General features: G+C 41.1%; 1 protein-coding gene across 1 annotated transcript; it reads right to left on the bottom strand.

Moving 5' to 3' along the window:
• Positions 1 to 4551: 4551 nt before the first annotated feature.
• On the bottom strand, positions 4552 to 24352 carry LOC137286684 (heme transporter FLVCR2-like). The gene is made up of 11 exons (XM_067818661.1): positions 24096 to 24352; positions 16598 to 17196; positions 15514 to 15655; positions 15003 to 15140; positions 13582 to 13649; positions 11574 to 11677; positions 11050 to 11160; positions 9778 to 9883; positions 8586 to 8697; positions 6817 to 6860; positions 4552 to 4737 (listed from the first exon to the last, which is right to left on the bottom strand). The coding sequence occupies exons 1-11, from the start codon at positions 24124 to 24126 to the stop codon at positions 4654 to 4656; spliced, it is 1539 nt and encodes a 512-aa protein (XP_067674762.1). The 5' UTR covers positions 24127 to 24352; the 3' UTR covers positions 4552 to 4653.
• Between the last annotated feature and the right edge of the window lie 876 nt (positions 24353 to 25228).

The following is a 25228-nucleotide window of genomic DNA, read 5'->3' as shown; positions in this document are numbered from 1 at the left end:
AGACACAAAATGTCAACCGGAAGAAATCGTTGTAAATATATTGATATATTGTGTGCACTTTTTCACAAGTGCGATCAGAGTGGATACAAACCACGATTTGTTAGATTAGCCTACACTTACATCACGACCTTGGCATTCAAAACTGACAAGGATGGACCTCGCCTACGTGGTCGACAAAGCCATAAGGAGCGGTTGGGTAGCCTAGAGCTTCCGTTCGTCATACAGAAAGCCCGGTTCGATTCCCCGCATGTGAAGTCCATTTCTTGTGTCCCAATCGCGATATGGCTGGGGCATTGTTAAAAGCGGCGTAAAACAATACTGTCACTTAGTTCGTCCAAGCCAAGATGTATGACAGTATCATATACGTGGTCTGTCAAAGGTTACTGGTTTGGTAGATAAGGAAACATACAAATGTAGGAATACAAACCTTTTTATATATTTTGTACACGGAATGACGATGCAGATTTGCATTCCAGGATGATGGTTATGTCATGCTGAAATATCACATGTCACCGTATCACGACAGCGTGGGACGTTGTCATAATATCGTCCACTTGTTTGTCGTAGCCAGTCTCCTCTGGTTTCAGCTCTACATATATCTGGAATGCCGCTTTCCGCGCCTCAAAACAACAACCAGTGACACATTCATGTATGATTTTATGTACATAAAATATCCCAATAAATATGCAGATAAACATGCCGATGGCGACGTGCAAGTACAAGCAATATGCCCATTATTAGATATGGACTTTGACAGCAATACTCATTGCAACATCCTTGGGGCTCGCATACATTTGAAATAAATATGTACTTTACTAAAATATATATCTATGCGATTTGCATGGATAAAGTCAAACATTGCTTTCAAAAACAAGAAACGCCCTGAGATGAAATAAATATGGAACTAATATTTCTCAAACACAAAACCACTTTTCACAGGCCTATAATACTTTTAAAAAACAAGCTAAAGATAGAAAACCGTAAGCTTTCAAGCCTGGTTGTCTTTTGCGCTATTAAAATGTGTGTGTGTGTATTATATTTTGTCTTAGCCTGTTAGGGTGTGACGTCGCACGCTCATCAGCCCTGAGTTAGCACCGAACTTCTCTACCTTATTACACTCTTTTGATTGGACGGCTATCATTAGCGCATTACAATCGAATCAGACTAAAAGATCGATGATATCAATGGGGCTTCTTTTCTCAAGTCGACATGTGGTTTGTTTACCAACCAAAACCAACGGGCACAGAGCCAGGAATCATAAATACCCAATACAGGATTCGAACACAGAAGAAGTGGGATGTTTGACAGCGTTGTGGAGTTAAGGGATATTCTATAGAACATTACATGTCAACCAGAAAATGCAAGAGTTACCGTTGTCCTGAGAAAACCTACAGCAACGCTCATGATCAACTGTTGGAGACCTGACCCGTATCTCCGCAAAATCTGCTATTGCCGATATCTAATATTCAACACTTACGACTGCCATTAGACATTACGACGAACGTAACTTAAATGTCTCACTTAAGAGAATGAACAACGTCAAATTTCAAGAGAATCATGATATGCCAGGAAATGTTAGATTATGGTACGTCCATGTGACTGGTATCAGCATTTCAGTCGGAGTACTCTCTCCAACATGACAATGCTTTAAACATGGATTACAGGACTCCACTTTACTGAAAGGAGACCCGGTCTGACCATTTTATGGGGTTCCCTCCCATTAGTCGCACACGTCACTTGGCACACTCCGATTTTTCCAGTTGTAACAGACAACGGTAGCTACCTGAACTGACATCAAACCAGGCCTGACTGCAGGAGGTAAGGTGCAGGGAACTGAAAAAGTATATATGGTGTGGAACGTTTACATTCCATTCTGATTCTCATCATTAGATTGTCCATATACTGTCAGCACGCCTGAACTAACAACGTGGGTATAAATACCTCACTTGTCGTTAACCTTGTGACTTCTGGTCTTAGATTAATCCGCGTCAGATGACGTTGTCACGTGAACCTTTGTTTCAAAGCCGGACAAAGCAACATACGCATCACCGTTACAGTTAGGCACCAGAGCACTATAACAACTATTTTGTGCTCACAAAGCACACAGTGCTTCTTGCAACTAACACCTGTGTAATACTATGTGTAATACTATAGTAAACACTTGCATCTTGAGCACTATCTGATGCTGACGCTCCCTCAATGAAACAACCCTGGATCCACGAGCATATAAAAGATGCACCTAAATAACCGGTGATCAAATAAGAAGCATCTCTAACGCAACCGACAACGCATTGTTTATGTTTGTGAAACCGCCACGCAATTAATTTCGAGGTTAGAATCCGGATGGGCAGCGATTCAGTACGGAGCTACCTTGGTTCCTTAGATCTGACCCCGACCAACTATCACTGCAAGCACCTCCTAATGAAACAGCCCAAACATAAATGTTGACAAAATACTACAAGCTACTGAAGAACTAAAATTTAAAGGAATAACCTAATTAGAGAATACCAAATTAGTATTTAATTTTGTGTTTTTCACACGTACCATTGCATTACATCAGGTATTATAAAATGCCCGGCCAGAGAAAACCTGAATTTGATCAAGACAATACAAACGTCATTCAAATGTTATTGGACAAATCACTCCAAACGTAAGGCCCAAACACATGTACAACAGTCAAATCCCTATCACTTACATGACAATCGAATGAACGGTTTATTTAATGTTTTATCAACGTCAGACATGGGTTACCTTTTTTCTTTCCATGCAGTTTATCGAGTGGTTTTATTCCGACAAGCGACACACACAAAATGATCTACCCTGCTTTCGAGTCTACGGGCAGCTTGCAGTCTTTGGCACACTTTGATATCAACGACCCTTGAGACTTTGTCAGCTGTACGTAGTAATGCAGCATATAATTTACATTCCATTTGAATCATTCGGCATACACATAAACAGTACATTCTCTAAGTAAGGATTTTCAGATAAATATCATCCTGACTAGCTATTCTCGAAACACTGGTAGCACTACGAACTTCGCAAGCCCCTTCTACGCCCATTGGCTATGATGAACGTTAAGAATTCTTAGGGCTACGCACGTTTCGAGAATAAGGGCGCTGGAATTCCTATACATGTACCAGACGGGTGGTTAGGGTAACCCGGTGGTTAAAGCGTTCGCCGAAGACTCTGGTTCGATTTCCCACATGGGTGCAGTATGTGAAGCCGTGATATTGTGCTGGAATATTCCTAACAGCAGCGTAAAGAGGCCTTCACACGACAAACTATAGTTTGCCAACACATGTAGCTGTCACACGTCAAACACAACTTTCGTGTCATGCGAGTGTCACGTCCCTAGTAGTACGGTCTCGTGACAATTTCGTTGACTGCAATTCGTCGTTTCTGAACAACTCGAGTTTGACACCACCAAAAGTTGTAACAATAGAGACCGATCCTATTTCTTGACAACAGTTTCACAACTATGAAGTTGGTGGTGGTGGAGATTTGTTGGAATGTTCACACTCTCAAACCCGTGTTTTACTACATGTGTTGTCAAAGTTTGTCCTGTGAGGGCCGGTTAAAACCTCGCTTACTCAAATACACGACGATAGGTAACAGAACCCTGTTCAGCAATACTGTGTTATCGTTAAGACAGTCGCGACGCTTATATGTTAACGCAACTTATTAACCATGAGTTCACGTTGTGTAAGGAAGCCAACTGTCAGCAATATTAATTCTGTGGACTCAAATGGTTGTGATATAAACGCAGATGGATTTGTGAGGTGTCACAAAACTCCCCGAACGTTATTCCATCATACGCTCATATGCAGGGATACTAACTACAAAAGTAATTCATAACCGTGAACAAAGTGAAAAAGGGTCGTGCAATTAAAAGTTGAGGTCTTTCGGTTGTTTCGGAATGAAATGTTCGTACCCTTTAAAACAAGTAAATCATGAACTCCGTTATCGTGATCTCCATAACAGGTGTGTGTGAGACAAGTTCCAGCATTCACACCACTTCAGTGCCACATTTGTTATCTCGGTCAGCGCTCGCTGGAATCCATAATTATTGTAAATTTTGCATGCGCATCCTAAATGAACGGCGCTGGCCAGTCATTGTGATCAATATGTGATCATTAGCGTGTCCATTTCAACCCCTCACGAACATGTGTAAACTAAATATCCGTTCTGCATGCAATACACTATTTTTTACAACAAAATGGCCATGGTAGGAACTTCATGGGGCGGTATCTCACTTGAGACTGATTATAGATCATTACTGTAAGATCACTTTTTGTGCCCTAGGTATTATCAAACTGGCGGACTAAACCGAGTAAATCCGGAACCTCGTGGAATTGGTTTTAGCTTTATAAACAGATATGACTGTAATGAATGCTCTCACACTACGTGGTTTAGTCACCAGGAACATCTGACGTGTAAAAGACATTAATCTGAATCCACAAAATGGACACTGAATGCAAAGGAGTCAAGTGAAGGTCAGATAATTCCCACAAAGGTCATGTCATCTATACTGACCACTATAACGTTTTCGGATAAAATTCAAGCCGACAGAAACATATCCGATTTAATGTCATTTTGATTTCGATAGCTCACACTGAATGTTGTGCTGGATTGTTCTCGCTGTGATGAAGGTGGCTAAATGTCATGGGCTAACTCCGTGTTCCCCACATCGTTGTTTTCTCGAACTTCAATCTCGATGTTATCCAGTTTGGCGAAAAACTGCAAGAAAATTAGAAAAATATAATTTTATACAATTAGTACGTACATGTTGCAAAGACGCCATAGATATCGTATCCAGTTGTGGCGTTGTCAGCGCCTTACGTCATTTATGAACTGTGAATTACGTGTTTTATCAACAGGATGTATGGGATTTCAGAGCTTAATGGTCCACAAAACACGAGTGTGAGACTCATTAATTCCGTACACTCTAACAAGGACACAAACAGCTTGCTCATAAGTACAAACATGTATTTGCTAGGAAATATGTTCATTGACGTTATCTGATTTGTGTTAGCAACGCCGGTGGGTTCCTTACGGTACATCGTTACCGTAAATTTCTATAGGGATAGTAACTCTGTAGATGACGTCATTGTGTCCGTCTAGGCCGGACGGCTATTCAAAGGATTTTCATGGATTATATTACGAGTAACAATAATAGCCTTCGCTCTAATATGACATCTGAAAGTTGCCTTTGTGGTTTGGCGCCACGATGGCCCTGTAAATAACCAGTTTAACGAGCTAATCAGTGTCAGTGCCGGACCACCGAGAACTAAACCCAGTTTCATGTCACGTGGGTTTGATCAGCACGGGGTATTATGGGTCTAATATTCCCCTGAAATCCGGAAATCCCACGGGGATATACTAGTAACTTACGTGACTGTGTTACAGTTGATAATGCCATACTTGTTGCACATACCACGAGAACAGGACCGTGACTATAATGACCAGTCTCGCCATATTGCAATAGGCAAGGCAAGATGGTGGTAAGCGGAAACCCAGTAGGAACCAGTGGTTGATTACACTCATTACAGAGACGATGTGCTAAGGTTACCAGATGGTGGGTCAGCGCTCATGCTTTCGGTCACTGGATTAACATTAAGTCAGTTGTGTACAAGTACTGCTGACAGAGGTTTTTTACAACCTTCACCACATCTCAAAATAGCCGAGATCAAAACTTAATCATGTCAATTCTCCACAAGGATCTCACACTGGCCGAGGTGAATGAGACAAGGCTTCAACACGAGGACATGACCTAAGCGGGAGAACATACACATGTACAACGAGACTGATAATCCCCGTGGAACAATTCTCTGATCAGGGGCGTAAGCTACCATTATGAGGAAAAGCCCGGGCTAACACGTGATTTGTGCCAAAAGCTTGGACGAACCCATAATGCTACCTAAATATGTAAGTTTTCGAAACATATCAATCACTTGTTTATCTGATCCGATTATATACAGGCTGCAGTCCTAGATATTGCTCACAACAACCTCACCTTTGGTGGTTTTCAAGGTGTCTCGGATGTTTACATGCCACTGAGCCTCTACTGAATGAGTCGTTTATGCTATCAACCACTTGTTTAACTTGCCCAGACTCAACATAGTTCTGCTCTTGCTGACTGCTGCCTTAATCAATATGGACATGGTTTGAGTGAGTACAGCAAATAAAAACAAGTTCCATTTCCTCAACACCCAGATATAAATCATATTTATATTGTAATTATTAGGTTTTGAGGCTTTATTGAGGTTTTCTGCAAATTGGTTAAAACCTTGATTAAATGGATTTAAAGCTCAAAAATCTCTTCTATCATTTCCTCCGCATGAATAATTTTCCCATCTCAAACCTAAATTCGAATAAAGTGTGATATTATTTGACGAATTGGATACAGCTATAAATTGATGAAAACGTTTTATCAAGTTTCCAGTTTTACGGGTTTTAGTGTACTCGATTCTCTAAAGTTCCACCATTTGAAACAACAGTTAATTTTCTATCGATGTAATACAGTCATCACCAAGGTCGTTCGCGTAGATATCGGCGTGGTCCAGTCAGAATGGAACATTGCGGCCGTCAATGTAAACTACTCAATAATATGCGTACATTTGAAAACATATAATGTTTATCTCCTTATTGAACTTCAGCAACAGACATGAATACGACCTTTAAAAAAGAGACTTTCATACAGACCACTCGCGTAACAAAACTGACAATTGATGAACACCCCCAGTTTCCAATGCGCTACTGCCCAAGTTCCCATATGTATTTGTCCTCAAGTTGGCTATGTTATCTTCATCAACATACCTCCTTCCCGGCTTTCTGTCGCCTGTAGTCCGCTTTGATGAATGCTACAAGAAGAAAACATACGTTATGTCAGGCTTACCGTGAGACCTAGTTTTACCATAACATTCCATAACATACGTTATACTTGGGATTGCGATACGTTTAGACTAGCACCAAGTCTCTGAATATGTATGCTTTTTACAGCAATAAATAAACTAGTTTCATCAAGCTAAAGGTATCTAATAATACAAACGATATTATTCAACAACAACTTTAATTTCACTGTGCACTACGTCTGAGATATTAAAGTTTGTATGTCAACCACACATACAGAATAAACAAATTGAAAAACTGAAATAAATCCATTTACATTGAATAGGAGCCTTAGGGAGACCTGAGATTCAGAACCTGAGGAAATCTAGTTATGCTTCATATAGGGCTTTAGCACTGCAGAGAGGGCTAGACGGTACTGAAAATAACGTGTTTCAGGGAAATCTACCGTGAAATCAGTCCCCAGTATAACGTCATGTTAACCGTAACGATACATACTACCCTTTCTTAATGTCACAGTGTCTTCATAGTCTACAATAGGAACTGCCCGTTAAGGTCCGGGGTGCAATAGGCCTCCAACAACCCATACTTCCATAAAAGGAGATTTTGTTTATCGAAAGAGGCTACTAACGGGATCGGGTGGTCAGGCTCGCTGACTTGGTTGACACACGTCATCGGTTCCCAATTGCGCAGATCGATGCTCATGCTGTTGATCACTGGATTGTCTGGTCCAGACTCGATTATTTACAGACCACCCCCCATATAGCTAGCATATTGCTGAGTGCAGCGTAAACCTAAACTCACTCACTCTCTCACTCACTCACTCATTACAACAGGAACATAGATTCATGTCTTATTGTCCAATCTAGTTACCTTATGGTTATATCCATAAACGAAAATAAGCATTCTTCAGGTGTTTTACAAAATCTATGAATAATATAATCAATGTGAATGAATCTGAATGTGTTTCAGCAATAGTACTCAGCAGCTATATCTTCGAGAGCCACATTTAAACGTATGTATGTGGGGTGGTTTTACGCTGCTTAAACAGCATTCCAAATTTAGTCAAATGTACTCGACAATAAGATGGTTAATTTACGACAGCACCAACACACCGAGTACTCAGCTGGATGATCGCCAGTATTAACCATATTCCAGCAAAATCACCACGGGTCACACCAGAGTTGGACTTTCCACATTGAAATATCGTTTTTTTATATCCTGTGCTAGCTATTGCAAACGGGTGTTTGGTTGACAAAATGAAAACACTGTTGATCGTTTTGGGAAAAAAAATCTTTGAGGGTGCTTCACTTAAAGGGCCAGTCAAACTATAAAACATAAAATGCATGGTCTGGTGCACATGACTCGTTAGAATAAAGTTGAATGTCTGAAAACAAGTCATTCTGTTCAAAACAAGCGTTTACATCTAAACAGAAAAGCAGCCATTGTGTGACGGGTTATTTAGGAGATTAAGTATGTGGAAATTTAAGATTTGGGGGTACAGACTTAGAGAAAGGGCAGTATGAAGTTTCAGGACTGGAGACAGACCAAGGCATGATACCTCGGTTAAGGACGCTAGATCGCATCCTTTGTAACTGAGCCTTTTTAGCTGATGGCTGTGAATGATTAATGGGCCATTACCGGGAGCAAGTTGCAAACTAAGTCTATCGGAAATAAGGTATAAATGATAGAGATTTATAGTTCTTGAGTTCAGACGGTTAAGAAGAAGAGTTTCCTACCCGTCATGATGCTGCCGACTAACAGAGCCACTGCTAATGTAAGGTTGCCTGCAAGCACTCCAAAACGGTTCATCATCGCACGCATCCCGATAGTAAAGATGATGCCAAAAAACTGTAAAATCAATAGATTAATACATCAAGTATTGATCGTTCCATTGGCAGTACCGGCGTCCAAACAGTTTAACCGTCTGAGTGGTCCTGGTGGCAAATACTCGATAAGACAATCTATAAAAGGTAAGCGTTTTCAAGACAGTAATATGTTCCTGGAATCGCTATATAATGAAAGAGTGGTTCAATGCGGAATTACTGCACATCCCCAGTTTTGTAGCTATTCTGGGATACGGTCCATAAAACGGTTACAGGTTCAAGGATTAAGTGTGGTATCAATATTAGCACATACATCTTCTCCAGGAGGACCAAGCATCAGGTTTTTTCATAGTTCCTGTTGACGCCAGTCAAACACTGCAACCTGTTTACCCAAACTGGTAAACTGTATGTGACGACCTGGCGGTTAATGGTAACACCGAGGCATACAAATACATACACTGTACTGATAAGTAGGTTCGGTGTTACATCCAATTTAGCAATATTCCAACAACATAATCGTACGCGTGTTGTGTATCAGAAGGCAGCTTTATACATCGATTACGGGTGGGGAATCAAACCCAGGCTTGCGGCATGATGGCCGAACCCATCAACCTCTTGGCCATGGCAAAATATACTTAGTACAGCAATTATAATTGTTATAATAATTATAATAACTGTGAACAATATGCAAACCAACCACAACATAGTTTAAATCGTTTAGTTTAAGAGTTCTGATACCCTTGTTCTTTCTTCACATTAAAACATTGAGCAATTCATCCATAATTACCCACCGTGGATCACGAACGGACATTTCCTAATATCTGTCATGCAGCTGCCACAGACAGGCAATAATGCTCTTAGAGTGTACATTGAAAATTCAAATTTTCGCAACGCGTTTTTTGGTTCTGTGCATATTTTTTAAATAGTATATCATATAGTTTAGTGTTGAAGTAAATATATCCAAGTCGAGTATGACAAATTATTGTCTAATTTTCAAACGTGTCTCATGATTACTTTAAACTATTTTTGAGACACCTTTTTACGAGGGACTAATATAAAACCGGAACACAGATATCGTGTTATGTAACAAAGAAGTATTTCTCACCTGAGCAGATGCATTGAGAAGACCAGAAGAGGTGCCTTCGCCTTCAGGAAATGTAATTTCTGCCGCAAACTCAAAGCCCACTGGCAGATAACCCGTCATGAAAAAACTGAAATAGGGAGACATAACGAGTGATAACATTATCAGTTATTGTTGTACAGCAACAAAGCGTGCAAGGTGATTGATTGCCGTGCAACGCCGCCTCAACAAACTTCTAGCTAACCTGGGCCAGACAATCAAGTGACTGACATCACCAGCATTGATCTTCGCAATTGAATACGAAGACACTTAAGCAACCAAGTCGCAGAGACTCACCACCTGACAGCCGGCGTGTGCGTGTGTGCGTATGTGCGTGTAATACATAGTGCCATCCTGTAATGTTTTGACTTTAAAAGGGCAGTTCTTAAAATTCATTGGATTTAATGAGTCAAACGAAGAAATATTTCATCGATTTCCATACAAGATCAACATCATGTTGTTTACAGTGCCAGAACCTTCTTCTTGTTAAAACACAGCTACAGCTCGTATTTGCTTATGTGGGCGACACAGCAGCTGCTGAAGTAGACATTATGCCATATCGTCTTTGTTCCTTCACATTAAACAGTTAGCCTCAAGACATGATGGAGAGTGAGTAATGGGTTCTGTTGTACCAGCGTTCTAAGTATCTTAAGTTCATCTACTCGGCGGGCGGGTTAAAATTCAGACATGTATATGAAGATATTCCCTAATTTCAGAATAATGAATCATTCATTATTCATCCACTTATAAATCTGAAATAAACAGGCGTTTCCTTTCTTGGCGTTTTCATTCATTTATTTATACCATTATTAAGCGAGTGAGTATTTTTGTAGGCAGGTAAGCTTTGGTTAAGGTCGGCAAGTTTTACATCTAAGAAGCTCTATGGTTCGGCTAAAAGTTTTAGGAGTTTCACATCCTGCTTGAAGTGATGAGTTAAAACGAGTGAGTGAGTTTAGTTTTACGCCATATTTAACAACATTCCAACAATATCACGGCGTGGGACACCAGAAATGTTTCACACATTGTGTACCCTTGTCTTCAGCGTGACGATCTCCCTGGTTAAACAGACTTGTCATATAGGTCGCGAGCATTTTACAGAAGGTATGCAGCCTCCACGACATGGGTGGCCGTCCTGCACAGCATCAGCACATTTAACAGTGAGTAATGACACCACCCTGTACGTGATTCCTTCAACCTCCCACGCCCAACATCGCTGAATGCGGCGTACAATAACACTCGCTCCAAGAACGTACTCACCCTAATGATCCAGCTGTTAAGAATACGATCCAGATGTGACCCAGATTCATGGTGAATGTGAACACAACCATGCCCACCATTGACAGAATGTAGATTGCGAGTGAGGTGCCCCTGGAAATAATTATAAGTATTGTTAATAAGGAAAATGATACTGCTGACTTTGCATTACGAACACCTGAGTGCTGATAAATGGCATTTGTGATGAGGAAATAAGAAGGTCTGTGATGGTAAATCTCATGTTGGATGTAGTTCCAATGAGACAATCTCTACATCAGCATAATTTGAGCTACATCTGTTGTTTCCAAAATCTGACTGAAATCATTTGTTTGGCGTAGATCCAATAAAACAATATCTATATCAGCATAATTACAGCAACATTTGTTGTTTCCAAAGTCTGGTTGAAATTCAGATCACTTCGTTTAAACCGAAAACGCCTATACATATACGCCTATACGTGTCACGCACGCACTCACTCACTCACTCGTCGACGCATGCACTAGTCCACGCATGCCTCTCTAACTCACTTGAATGTCTTGGTCTTGTCCAGCCATATTCCAGCCACCACTGACCCCAGCACCCCTGCCAGGACGATAGTCAGACCAATACGACCAGCGTTTTGTTCCTGGCCCTGGAATGGGATGAGGCACGTCAGAGTATAGGATAAATTAATATATGCTAAACTGTATATAATTCACAATCGCTCACTGCTGCGATGGTGAGCCGTAGGTCAATATGTAATAGATACGAGGACAGAGTCGGAGATGATGCCGTTGGCACATGCAACAATACTGATGACGAAACCACAATCTGAAATGATTATTCAGTATCATTAATACTGTCATTCATATTGACTACACTTGCAAAATTCAACAGCCATTTAACAACAACGATGACTTGTTGCAGCAATTACGATTATTAAGAACGACGTTTTAGAAATAATCAGAAACATATATATGCACATTGTTCCAGTCACTGACAATGCCGTGGTACAGGTGTCCTATGGTCTACGGCGCCGAAATGTGGAGTACAGATGTGCGTCACACATCAGCGGTGGTTCGAATCTTTGTTCATCATGTTCATTTTGTTTGTTAGCACCATAATCAAGCGGTTTCATGAAAGTGGTAAACGTTTGCCACATGCGTCACTCCGGGTTTTCCTCCATCTTGTCTCTTACACACCTTGACATGGCCAGAATACGTAACACCGAGGAATCGATGGGATATTAATTCCGATTACCTAATGATCATTGCGATATTTATGTAAAGCTATTTAGTATAATCATGTATATACAGGCTGTTCGTCACACCTAACTTCTAAACGACACACAAAGACGTTATGTTTGTATCTGTTGTGTTGTTTTGTAGATTGACGAAGCACAGGTCACAAATCAGGCAAAGTTGGCGGCGGATAGCAGTTGGATGGTTGGTTCCGTTTCGCAGCTTCACACAACAGCGTGGCTATGAGGTGGCTATGAGGTGGGTATGAGGTGCTACACTGCTGCAATGTTGTAGACGCCACCTTATACAACTGGTTTTGTTTGAAATATAGCTCTGTTCACCAAGAGGTGAATGGGAACGCGGTTTGTATACCTCTCAATGAGTCGAGAATGAAACTCGATGCGCACACAAAATCATTGACCGACAATACTAAAATAACGTACCAGAATGACCATGGACGTGGGGAACAGACACGTCATTAATGGCCTCATTATTAGATGTCAGATGTATTTTTCTGTGAATGATGTCAGCCTAGAACTCATTACTCATTATTCCTGAAGGCTTCCTCGTCCAGTGTAACCTCCTAGACACATTCCAGTACTCTCCACTCTCCGCAGAGTAATACCACATGGCATGTGTCCTAATGGAAAGCATGTCACGCAGACAGAAGCTATCAACAAGAGCTACTACGGCTTAGAGTGCCGGTAAAATGACACGATATGCTTTTGTACAGGACTGCAACATAAGGATTCGTGAGTTATGACAGTAAGAAATCGCACACGATAATAACCTCTGCGCACCGTTAAGAGCTAGTCAGTATTGCTCTTCAGTCGATGCTTGTCGTTGGAGGAAACTAATGTGATCGTGTGTTCAGTGAGTGAGTAAGTGCGGTTTTACTCTGTTTTTCGCAATATTAGAGCAATATTAGCTGGAAATACCAGAAATGACCTTCACACATTGTACCCATGCTACCACAAAGCTACCCCACCGTCCCTCGGGTGTTAACCTTGTAAATGCATGTCAACGTATCTCGGTTCGAGGCTAATTATATCAATCACCGAACTGCCCACACAAGACCGACTACATAGATACCGAAGTCATCACGGGTGGAACATTGGTAAATGTTGCGGTATAAAGTAAGATCATGCTCTGGCGTAATATAATTGATATTTATAGGGCCATACTAGACCCGTCTAAATACTCTATTCCACACTGCCTTATCATGAGATTCATGTCGATCAATAAACGCCCAATACTCAATACGCAAAAACGCCAACAGTTACATTTGGGGCTGGAACAAAACAAGCATACGTACCTCATAATAGTATAGGACAACAGCATTAAGCAGCGTTGATATAGCATAGTAAGACCCAGTATTGATTCCTGAAACGAAAAGTGATTAAATGTATTTTGTACACAAACACGAACTTGCAGTCATTATACTTTAGCATGATAGTTGCATTAGCCTTGACATAAAACGTTAACAATTTGAAAGGTTAATTGACTTTAAATGATTTACACAACCACGGTAACTGCCTTTATTCATGTACACGCACCAAGGTTCTTCTACTCTTTGATGAGCGATCCACAAAGTTGTCTCCTATAGAATAAGGTCCACGAAGACCACAACCCCAGGACGCCACAGAAATTAAGGGTGTCTTCCACTCTTCATTTACATCATGAACGCTAACCAATATTGCGACTTGACGTGGGGAACAAATGATATTAGCCTGACATTACATTGAATCGGTATGCCGTTCGGTATTCTCTGAAGATACCACGGGCAACGGCGAAAGAGATTTTGCAGTTTCTCGGATGTAATCTATTTTACTGTTTAGATTACAGCATCTACAAGAAAGGTACCCTGACACCGTGAAAGGTGGTTTCTATTTTTCTGGTGAAGGAAATAAGCAATGAAAGCCCGCAGAGTGCGCGGTAACATTACAGTGATTGATGGGACGTGATGAATGAGTCAGAGTTGTGTAGGGTTATCTGGAATCGATCGGAAGGTTACACAAGGTCGTAATGTATAAACCAATAGCCTGACGTAACTCGGAATATAACCTCGCTCCGAGGGAGGGCCATTCGCTCTATAAGGGGAAACGATCTTGAGGTGAAAGATTTCAAGAAAATGAAATGCATAAACTTGCGTTTCCATGACATTCGTCTACACGGAAAAAGCCGATTTCTAGATGTGATGCAAACATTCATGTGCAGGCATCGTTTCCTAATGCGATTTCACCACGTTTGGAATATCTTTAAAGGAACCAGGTATTTGAATATAGTAAAGCATGGCATTTTATAATTTTCCATAAATTTCAAACCTCTATAAATCGGATCACGTAAAGTGCATATGTTCCGGTATGTTGATTCATCATTTATTAAATGACAGTAAAGACTTCATTATGATCATGCATTCCAAATATGTGACTCCTAAACATACAGTTATACATGGCATATGGTTTTCCAAACGGGCTCTCACCTATAGCCATAGAATAGACCAAATCTAAACCTTATTCTAAAATTGAGAGATAGGGATTCACTCTTTCGAACAGTGGCCTGTCTGTGGCAGAGCATGACTGGAGAGACCTGTAATGGGTTTTCACGTTATACCCATTTTCGGTGTTGAACCCAGAACCCCAGACCACATCCCCGCCCACACACCCTTTCACAACAAGCATGTATGTGTTGTTGAAGATCAGTTCTAGCCCGGATCTGTAAGGGTATGAGACTAACCGTAGGATATTGTAAGGATAATGAATCCCGGGTTCTTGAGCAGTCTGAACAGGGATGACAGGTAGTCCTCGTTTTTAGAAGCTTCCACAGCCAGCATCTGAGCCCGACTTGGGGGTTTGGGAGGCGCATCCTTCAGTACTGAAAGATTATCATTAGTTACATGTGTAGACTTGCACAAGTCTGAACAGACTGTCGTGCCCTTTAATTTAGTCTTGACTCTTTAACGGATAGAATTACTGTACATCCACTGACCTAGCGTTCGGTACAGACTTGGAGCAAGGTTATACAATGTAATGCAAGGTTACTCCTCTAAGATATTAATTAAATACAGGGCCTATGTACAAAACCCTGTATTGTATATTTCTGAAGGTTAAATGCTTGAACCAAGTTTCCCATTAGCAACAAACAGTCAGTTCTTTCATTAGTTTTAGACACTAATGTACAAATCTGAACACGGTAGAACTGAGCATCGATTCAGTCATCCCTTGTTCTTCTCTAACGCAACACACACCTACAACAATGGCGATGAAGAGCAGCGTTGTAAAGGCGGCCGTCCCATAGAACATTATACTGAGGTTTCTACCTACATCGTCTAAACTGTCGGAGTTGGGGACTATTTCTGGAGGTAGGAGGAATCCAGCTGCCACACCCACCTACAACATAGCATGCCAGTACAACAGTAGATATAAAGACACAACATAACCTAAAAGTGTAAATTAAAGAAAATATTTCGTGTAAGTGAGTTTTACGATGCTTTTGGCAATATTACAGCAATATCACGACAGGGGAAGCCGAAGTGGGTTTACACACTGTACGGTAACCCGTGTGGGGAATCAACGGTCTTTGGCGTAACGAACGAAAGCTTTAACCACCCGTCTACCTCACTAACGCTGACTGGAGAAACGCAGCTGACACATACACTATATAGGAAACGATGAACGTTCTACAGAGATCCAGCATTTGTCTAGGGGTGTACTCACTATGAAGTGAGTAAGTTAAGTTATAAGCCGCTGTTAAAAACTCCTAGCATTTCCTACTCTGTAGTCATAAAATATCGTTTGATTATCGTTCGATCATACAACAGCTGTGTGTACTATCACAGCATGACAAGAAAACTTGATAGATGTTACTACATTGTTTTGTTTGTTTGTTTTTTAAATGAAGTTCAGTCAGTCAATTTTTCGCTTTTATATATTAAAAGGTTTATGTTGCTTAAACGTTTTCAACACTACCATGATAAAGAGATGTGCAAGAGTGATTGAGTGAGTTTAGTGCCATATGAGCATCGATCTACGCAAGTGGGATACAATGACGTGTGCTAACCAAGTCAGCGAGCCTGGCCAACCGATCCCGTTAGTTGCCTCTTACGACATTAAGACGTTTATGTTTTGCTGTAAAAGTGTATGACTCTTATTGTTTAAGAAGAAAAAAATAGTTTAGGTCTTACAAAGGACTCGGGTATCAAATCAAAACAAGTTAAAACCATCGCAAACATGCCATGCATGCGACACGGGGATGTCTTATTTCACAGCCTTCACCTTTACCACCTGCTAAAATACATCACATTATACGTAACTAACTAGATGTATACTCACCTGGTTGCCAAATACACCTATAGACGTTGCTGTAGATACTTCATTGGGCCCGAACCACACAGCGGCTAACCGTGCAGGGATTCCTATAACCCACATTTGAGCACAAGCACATATTGTCTGGGCAAACATAAGCACCGCAAATCTGTCCCCACTCACACTGGCGCATTTAATCCAGGCCCCTATGGCGTTCAACAGGGACCCAAGAATGTGGCAGATGCGTAGACCCTTCTTGTCTAGCACCCACGTTGCCGGAATGACGAGAACAATGTACGCCAACATGTACAACATCGACAACCAGTCTATGGCCGTTTCCCTCTGGAAGGCGTCCTCGGGGAGGCTCTCGTTGTAGAAGCGGAGAATGACGTTGGCGATGATGTTGATGTGGATCCACTGAAAGGCGCTACTGAAGCTGTAGATACTAAATAACGCTAACATCAGCCATCGGGACCTGTACACCTGTGGATGGTCCTCTGTCGGTTGTAGGTGGTCCGTCAGACCGGGTGTTGTTGGTGTAGTGGGGGAGGTAGGGGTGGTGGGAAGGAGGTTAGCGCTTCCATTTTCACCTGGATCTGTGGAAGGACGTTTTCCTGAAGACTGACCTGAAATATGAAGCATGACATTAAGAAAACAGGTCACGAGGGGGAGTTGTACAAGTTGTTAACCATAACGTCCCACTGTAAACGCTGGTCAACCGACGTTATCGGGAACGATGGCACACATTAGCTAAATTGTGAAATCCTTTGTGAACTATGGTCCAAGGCACTGCTGCTGACTTTTCTAACGAGCTATGTTCAAGTTAAGGGACTGATAGGGCACTAGGGGTGGGTGATGTGCCCGTACTCTATATATTGTTAGTTAATGCATTGCATCTTCCAGGTGAGACTCTGTACTTATGTCCTGGTCGGTCAGAAGTGACTTCACTGAACAAATACCGGTGCAGCAACATGCGCTCACCTGTTCAGCAATACCTGCCATCACTTGACAGTGATTTATATACACATGCTATTGTACAATAGACCCCACATTTAGCACAGATGTGCTATGTTAATGAACATGATTTTGGCAAGGCATATAGAACTGTATGGGAAACATTCGGTATTGTGTAACAGCGACAGTTGATGATCGTCTATATCTATCCTTCTATCATTCCTCCATGTTCATATATCGCTGAGCACTACCAAGGCTAGGTCTGTCTTGCGTTTATCAAGCTGAACTGCAGGCCGATATCAACAAGTATATAATCATGGTAACAGATTGTGTTTTTTTTTGTTTATGACGTATCACAATGTCTCTTGATGATTGGCATTTGAACACTGTTACAATAAAACAGACAAATATGTATTTAATGATGACATTTTCGAAACAGGAAACTTGATGGACAATAAACACCATTAGCAGTCTATAACATGTGTCGGAGTACTCAGATGCACAATGGGTGAGTGAGCGAGTTTAGTTTTACATCGCTTTTATCAATATTCATAGTGTTGAACAACGGGGAATACCATAAATTGGCTTCACACACTGTTTGCATTGGGGAATCGAACCAGGGTCTTCGGTTTGAAGCGCGAACGCTTTAATCACTTGGCCACCCTACAGGATCTGTTTGCAGTGGGGTCATGTGAAGGCGAGGTTGGAGGTCTACTTTAGAAATGTCTACTTTAGAAATTACCATATACATCTATACTGGTAATAAAAATGTCAAGTATCAGTGTGCAGGACTATAGACGTCAACGTCAGAAATGTATGCCATATCAAACTCCATCATTTTCGTAGTAGACGTGAAACCCAACATCACATACAGTAACACAATACATGCCCCTATCTGCATAGACAGGCTACAGTCCACACAAGCCTCACAAGGAAACGTGCTGATTATACCAACCTTAAAAGTAACGGGATGATTCGTGGTATATAGGACAATTAGCATGAATCTTTCTTTCACTTGTTGCTTGTAATTTTTGGACAGAGGCTCCAAAATATTTGTCTACTTGTATTGGCGAGTGGAAATGATTTGACGCCATTTTTGCGACATTCCAGATGTACATCAGTGGGCACGTGAAATCGGCTTCACATACTGTATCTATGTGAGAATTCGAACAGCTTAGGTGTGAAGAGTGAACACTTTCACCACAAACCTACCCCATCGATCATTTGAAAACAAGTTATGTACCACGAGTCACATGCGTCATTCTGGATAATTCAGAGAATAATTCAGCAAAATAACTTACCCAACACAATAAACAATCAACCAAACCCGTATCTGATCATTGTTACGGAAGAATATTAACAATTGGAATTCAATAGTAGTCATGACGTCTGTATACACATGCACAGATATTAAAATAGAGCAATCAGCATTAACTAAAGAGAATTAGCATCTACTGACAACACCTGGTGTCACCACTGATTGATATTTGCATAACATTTTCTGAAACCTATAACGGACTGTTTTGACAAAGATTTGTTATTAATGATATAATTATGAACATGGTTCGGTCGTTCTATTTTTCTAATTGAAAATTCAGATGAAAGAATAATAAAGAATGATAAGCGATTTGTACAGCACGTGGTATCCAGATTGGACATGACTGCTCAACCGTGCTTGCTGAAGTGAGCAGGAAAAGATATATCTTCAGATGAGTTCGAAAAGAGTCTTTCGTCAGAAGGTCTCTGATTTCCCTTCGTAAAGCAATCCATAGTTATGGAGTTGCAATGCATGGACCCTCTTCACCCATCATTGTTTTAGTTTTGGGAGCGCGAAGTAGTTTATCATTGGCTGATCTTAAAGCTCTTATAGGTTTTGAGTCATTCAAGGGCTAACTGAGCTACAGAAGTACAGAGGATCCTTTCACGAAGCAACCTTTCCTAAGGTTTACCGTAACTCCCATTCTTTAACACCACACTAAGGTTATATTACTTAGGATCAGCTTTCTGAAAGGAGACCCTGGGTAATTACCACTTGTGACTACGCTCTGATCTCTGTAACTACAAACAAATATGTATTTTAATTCATTATCCCTATGTACATGATATATATGAAGGTCGTATTTTGATATCGCCCCAATGATTCAATGATGCGCGAAATATTGACAGTTCAGGTTTATCAGCTCGAATAACAACTTAACCATGCATCACACTGACGTTCACAGCGAAAAGAACGACAGCTGGCTTGATAGTGTTCATCCTGGCGAGGCCACCCGCTACTGTCAATATTTAACTTCTGATGTTGTGGTTGTTAGTAGTATGTGAGATATGCGTGAAGTAGTGATGGTTCTGTAACTTTCCGCTCTGTTGACAATGACTGGGAAATGACCGACAGTTGGAATGGTAGTGTCCATCCAGGCGAGGTCACTCGCTATTGACAATATTACGGATTTGGTTGTGAAATATGCACCCAATTTGAAGACCGGGAGGACGATACGCATTGATAAAAGTTGAGCAATCATATTTTACGTGAACCCGCACGCGCGGACACACACGCATGCAAACCGAATTTTAGTTTAGTTTTATTAGGGTATTTTGTTTTGGAAGGGGGGAATGAGGTTGGTTTTGAGGGGAGATGAAGTCACGTTCCACATGTGTAGTTTTCTGGGGTTAGGTGCCTGACTGACAGCCGTCCCTGACAAACATGATGTAAGTAGGGTAGTAGGGCTAATGATAAGGATTAGCCTCCCACACTGCACTGTAACTGGGCCACGCACAACCACTCACAATTACGAGCAGGACACAGAAGTGAATCTTGTTAAATGCCACACTGAATCGACCAGCTATGTAAACGGGAGACAGTTAGTAGATAATGATCATTGTGATGACACCGCGTTGTTGCGGCCTCAAGTCCTTTCAGTCAAAATGGCACTCACTATGGTTGCTAAATGAGAGGGGAGAGTTTAGTGGCCGATAGATGGTAGGAGCAGCGACAGCACGTCATCATTACGGCACATATAGAAATGAATATTTGTTTTAGAGGTACATAGGTTAAAAGGCAGGTACTTTAGATATGCATTTGTGAAAATTAATGTGCCTATCCGTATTGATGATCTGAATTTGAAACAGCACATCAATCATATTGTTTGATTTTGTTTAATAAATCAGTAACCTTGTAAACCTGTAAGCTGTAGGTGCAGGATTTCCTGAACACTGTCTTGAACTGTTCACGTAGTCTCAGTTCAATTTATACTCAACCGAGACTGCAAGAATAGCCCAGCTTCATTTCTCCTGATTAGTAACCTAACCCACAAACTGTTATCATCAAAACGGGATTTCCTGTCCTGGGTACTGGAAGTCAAATGACCACGCCCATGTTGCTGTGAGATTGAGTGTACCAATAAGTCAGGGAATGCAAAGACAGGTTTTCAATAATTTGAATTGTTCCGACCTATTGCATTTTCCTTTAAACGGACCATAGGAAACATTAGTTTTCTGATCTCATGTGGGAACATTGAAAATATTTTGAAGGAAGCTATCGAGCTTAAGCTAAAACTGGAAGGCACGAAATATGTGTGACCATATTATACATGATTATTTAATTACCTTCTAACAATCAGTTATGTGTCATGAGTCGAATAACTGGGAGATGTTAAAACTGTTTGATAACGTTAGCTTCCATAAGAGAGTAGCGATTTGGAGACCGCGTAACATTTTAAAACAAATGTGTAGCTGCAAGGTGTTTGAACAATAAGCTTCTAGATATGGGTTGGTGTTCAAGAAATATACAGAAAGTTTTAAAGCAATATTTTCATTTATGATTAAGCAAATATATCAATTGTTACATATTCACATACTGGTTGATATATAGATTTATTTACACACGAGCCCAGCTGTCATTCAGTGATACCTGTCGCGTTATTCGAGGAATACACGACAAAAGCGCCATGTTCTCGTTAGTGTAGCAGATTGTCTCAGTTTCAGGTAGGGAACAAATTTGAATGGTCATATGTCTTCATCTAGCATAAAGGGCATGGCACTGACTTAAATTAAAACAACAATGAACAGGTATACACATTAACGCTATAAGCGCGGAGAGTTTCAAGTCGTGTAGATGTCAGCAGACTAAATCCCTCGCGATCATGGGTATTATGTTGACAGCACAGACATCAAGATGAATCTGTGAAACATGGGTTCCTGTACACCTGAATGACGCCGCTCTGCGGTGAGAATAAGGGTGTGTTAGACGGACTGGCCAGGGTACACCTTAACACGATGGGCGGGCGTAGTTTCATTCTAAGTAGAATAATATCAATAGGTCCATCGGCCTACATAACACGGAGATCTTATTAGACTGATAGCCAGTGTCAAGTACAGCGAAAACTTCATGTGCGTGCGTGCATGTGTGTTTGTGTACGTTGACAAAAACACATGCATGATTTTTTTATTGTGAATGAGTCTTAAAATCTCTCTGTGTGTATAGATGCATGTTTGGACGTTATGTTTAAACGCAAATGCATATTTAGAACACACACACACATACATACACATACGTGCATACACACACGCACACATACACATATACACACACATACATGCATGTACGCACGCACGCACGCACACACACACATACATACATACATATCCACATACATTTCTCGATAATGAGAGGGCCTCAAACCGAGTTCGATTAGTTGCCTTTTTTCTCACACATCCACACACACACACTCATACACTCACACACACATACACACACACACACACATACACACACACGCACACGCACACGCACACGCACACGCACACGCACACGCACACGCACACGCACACATACGCGCAGCGACATACATAATAAATCTGTTTGGCCACAAGTAACATTTGTAGGAAACTGTTTTTTGCGGAGGATGTTTTCTCCTCTTGATATAATTGCCATCGGAAAATCACAACGGACATGCACGAAACATTCCCATAGACATGTATTTACTTTTAGAGAGTAGAACTAATTGATGTGTGCTTAATGTTAATAGCATATATGATGTTATGATGTGTCTCTCATAGATCATGTTTGTGTGACAGAACGGCGGATGGTTGTTTTCTTAAGTAAAACACGTACGTCTCAGAGTTGACATGCGATTACGGGTATGTCTCAAAGACAATTTAAGGAAACGAGTTGTGATGAAGTTTGCAAAGTGTACATAATCTGGAACACAGCTACAGCGTGTAGTTCTCCAAGTGAATTTATAGGGACCTTTCAGTGGCATGTGGAAGTAGTGCGTCCCTTTGTTTGTGACGCTCGATAAGCCCAGATCAGGTCACTTGTTTTAACATCATAATTGATACATATTACCATTTTCACATTATAAAAAAGAAATAATTTTTTTGTTAAATAATAACAGTCATATCTCATATCTGTGGGTGGGGGAAGGTGATCCCTGCCCCTGCCGATGCCCCTGCCCCTGCCCCTGCCCCTGCCCCTGCCCCTGTCCCTGCTCCTGTCCCTGTCCCTTTCAAAGTACAACTACACTGCTGATTCAAGTTCACTTCTCACCAGCCAACATTTATATCACCACCATGGTCTTCGAGCTAAAAATACCATTCGAGCTTAATAAAATAACAATGTCACCTGCTCACCTTGACGCACAGGTATTTTGACATGTTTAATCTAGACATGAAAACATAAAACAGACCCTATTACGCGAGAGTATGGTGAACCTCTCTTCTCCTCTGAGAGGGAGGGCCTTGACGAAGACAAACAAATCTAACTCGTATATATGATCACGTCTCGTCTTTCAGTAGCCATTTTCGGTCTATTCACCTTGTTTTTCTACACCTTGTCGAAATATATACCACGTAAAAGTTTATGGGCACATATTCGACGTGCCCTGGAAACTCAAGCAACATCATGATCTGAATAAACATTTGTATTAGCAGCTGTCAAACTAAAACGTCTCGTGACCACAGTAACTATGAGGTGATCGAGCTCCCAAACGATAACTGATAAATTTGTTTAGTGTCGTAAAAGACAACTGTGTGAGTAAGCTGATTTCTAATGCCATTGTGTAACTCATTATTCAGCATGATCAGGCGCAGAGTCCATAAATCATTAAATGAAAATTACACAGATACTAATTATAGTAGGTTCCCCATGAAATAGAGCATGTCACTTTCTGTAAATAAAGCACACTGCGCATCCATGGTAGATTGATCTGAACTTGTCAAACTATATAAGCGAAATTGTTAATTTGAACAAAACCTGAATGAAATCATGTATGAATTAAAAACCGATGCCAGTTAAAAAGCTTCCACAAGCTCAACTAATTTAAGATCAACGCCCTTCACCTCTACTGTCAAACGTCTCATACAATACATTACTGGACGGAGGGTACATTTGTTATGAAATATGAATAAAATGGTATGGGGTTGGTTGAAAAGCGTGCAATATGTGTGTTTGGCGAGACGGCAAGGAAACAGTAAGACGGGGGCTCCCATTCCCACAGCTGAACCGCTAAACCACACATCCATGAATGTTAAAGTAGCGCTGTAGTAGTGAATTGAACAAATAGTGTTGACTCACCCATGTTGTCCAGTAGAATGGGTGTGCTCATACACAGACTCCCTCCAGCAGTGGCAGGACATCAGGTTCCCCTGATCACTTGGACAAGACTCCACACATGACCCGTCTCTCACTGAAACTCATCCGTCGTGTGCAGACTCCGCGCTCTCGTGCCGCCATTTTGGCAGCATTAGGTCGCCTTGACCCTGGGTCTTAGATTAACGGCAGGTATTGATCGGAGAGAAGAACCGCTGAACGGCTTCCCCAGAATCTCGGATAAAGGGGCGTTCTTTTTTGTTCGCGAGAAGGCTGAATATTATTGAACGCATGGCTGGGCAGGGTTTTCTTTGTTGCTTGTTATTCTGTTATTTCAAAGATTTGAACTAAAATATATGTGATACTTCATTATTCAGGTCCAAATTACTAGGACCCAGGAAAGGTGGTTTTTAATCATTCAGATAACCCCGTTTTTGTTTTGATTAAAATACGACTTGAATCGTGAATGTATGTATCAAGTCGAGTCACGTCCTTAGTCTCGCATACCAGACCAAGACATGTAGAAGGTGCACTCATAACAAGCACTATTTATACAACGTTGGGTTTAGTGAACGTGCAATAAACGAACTGAACATCGTTTTCAGAAAACAGAAAAATACTTTTTTTTCATTTGTCAGAAACTGCAGTAACCAAGACTTGCAAGATATTAGGTTCTATGTGTGAATGCTGTGTTTGGATATGTTTGTGGCAGGCTATATTCTCTGCTCACAGCTCATAGCTCACAGCTCACAACTCACAATTCTCGGCACATACACACTTAGTTCACGACTCACAACTGGTAACTCTCAACACTGCACACGTGCTTCAACTTGCCGCTCACGACAAGCTTTTCTTCATTTATGTGAGCTGTCAGATAGTCCTGGCTGTGACGTGTCGTTTGTTGTTGTTATTGCAAGAACATACCTCGCCACAAACAACACACTCATATCACTACAAACACGGCAAAACACCCACCTTACCACCCAGTCTACTTCACCTCACAAAACTCACCTCGCATCACCTAACCAGACAACACCTGTTACCATTACAATGCGTTATATATCTCACCATAAAAACTACAAAACACTGACCTCACCACATGTCAATTACCTTACACA

Source organism: Haliotis asinina, chromosome 6 (assembly GCF_037392515.1).
Source record: "Haliotis asinina isolate JCU_RB_2024 chromosome 6, JCU_Hal_asi_v2, whole genome shotgun sequence".
Lineage (NCBI taxonomy): Eukaryota > Metazoa > Mollusca > Gastropoda > Lepetellida > Haliotidae > Haliotis > Haliotis asinina.
This window is presented reverse-complemented; position numbering and strand designations above follow the sequence as displayed.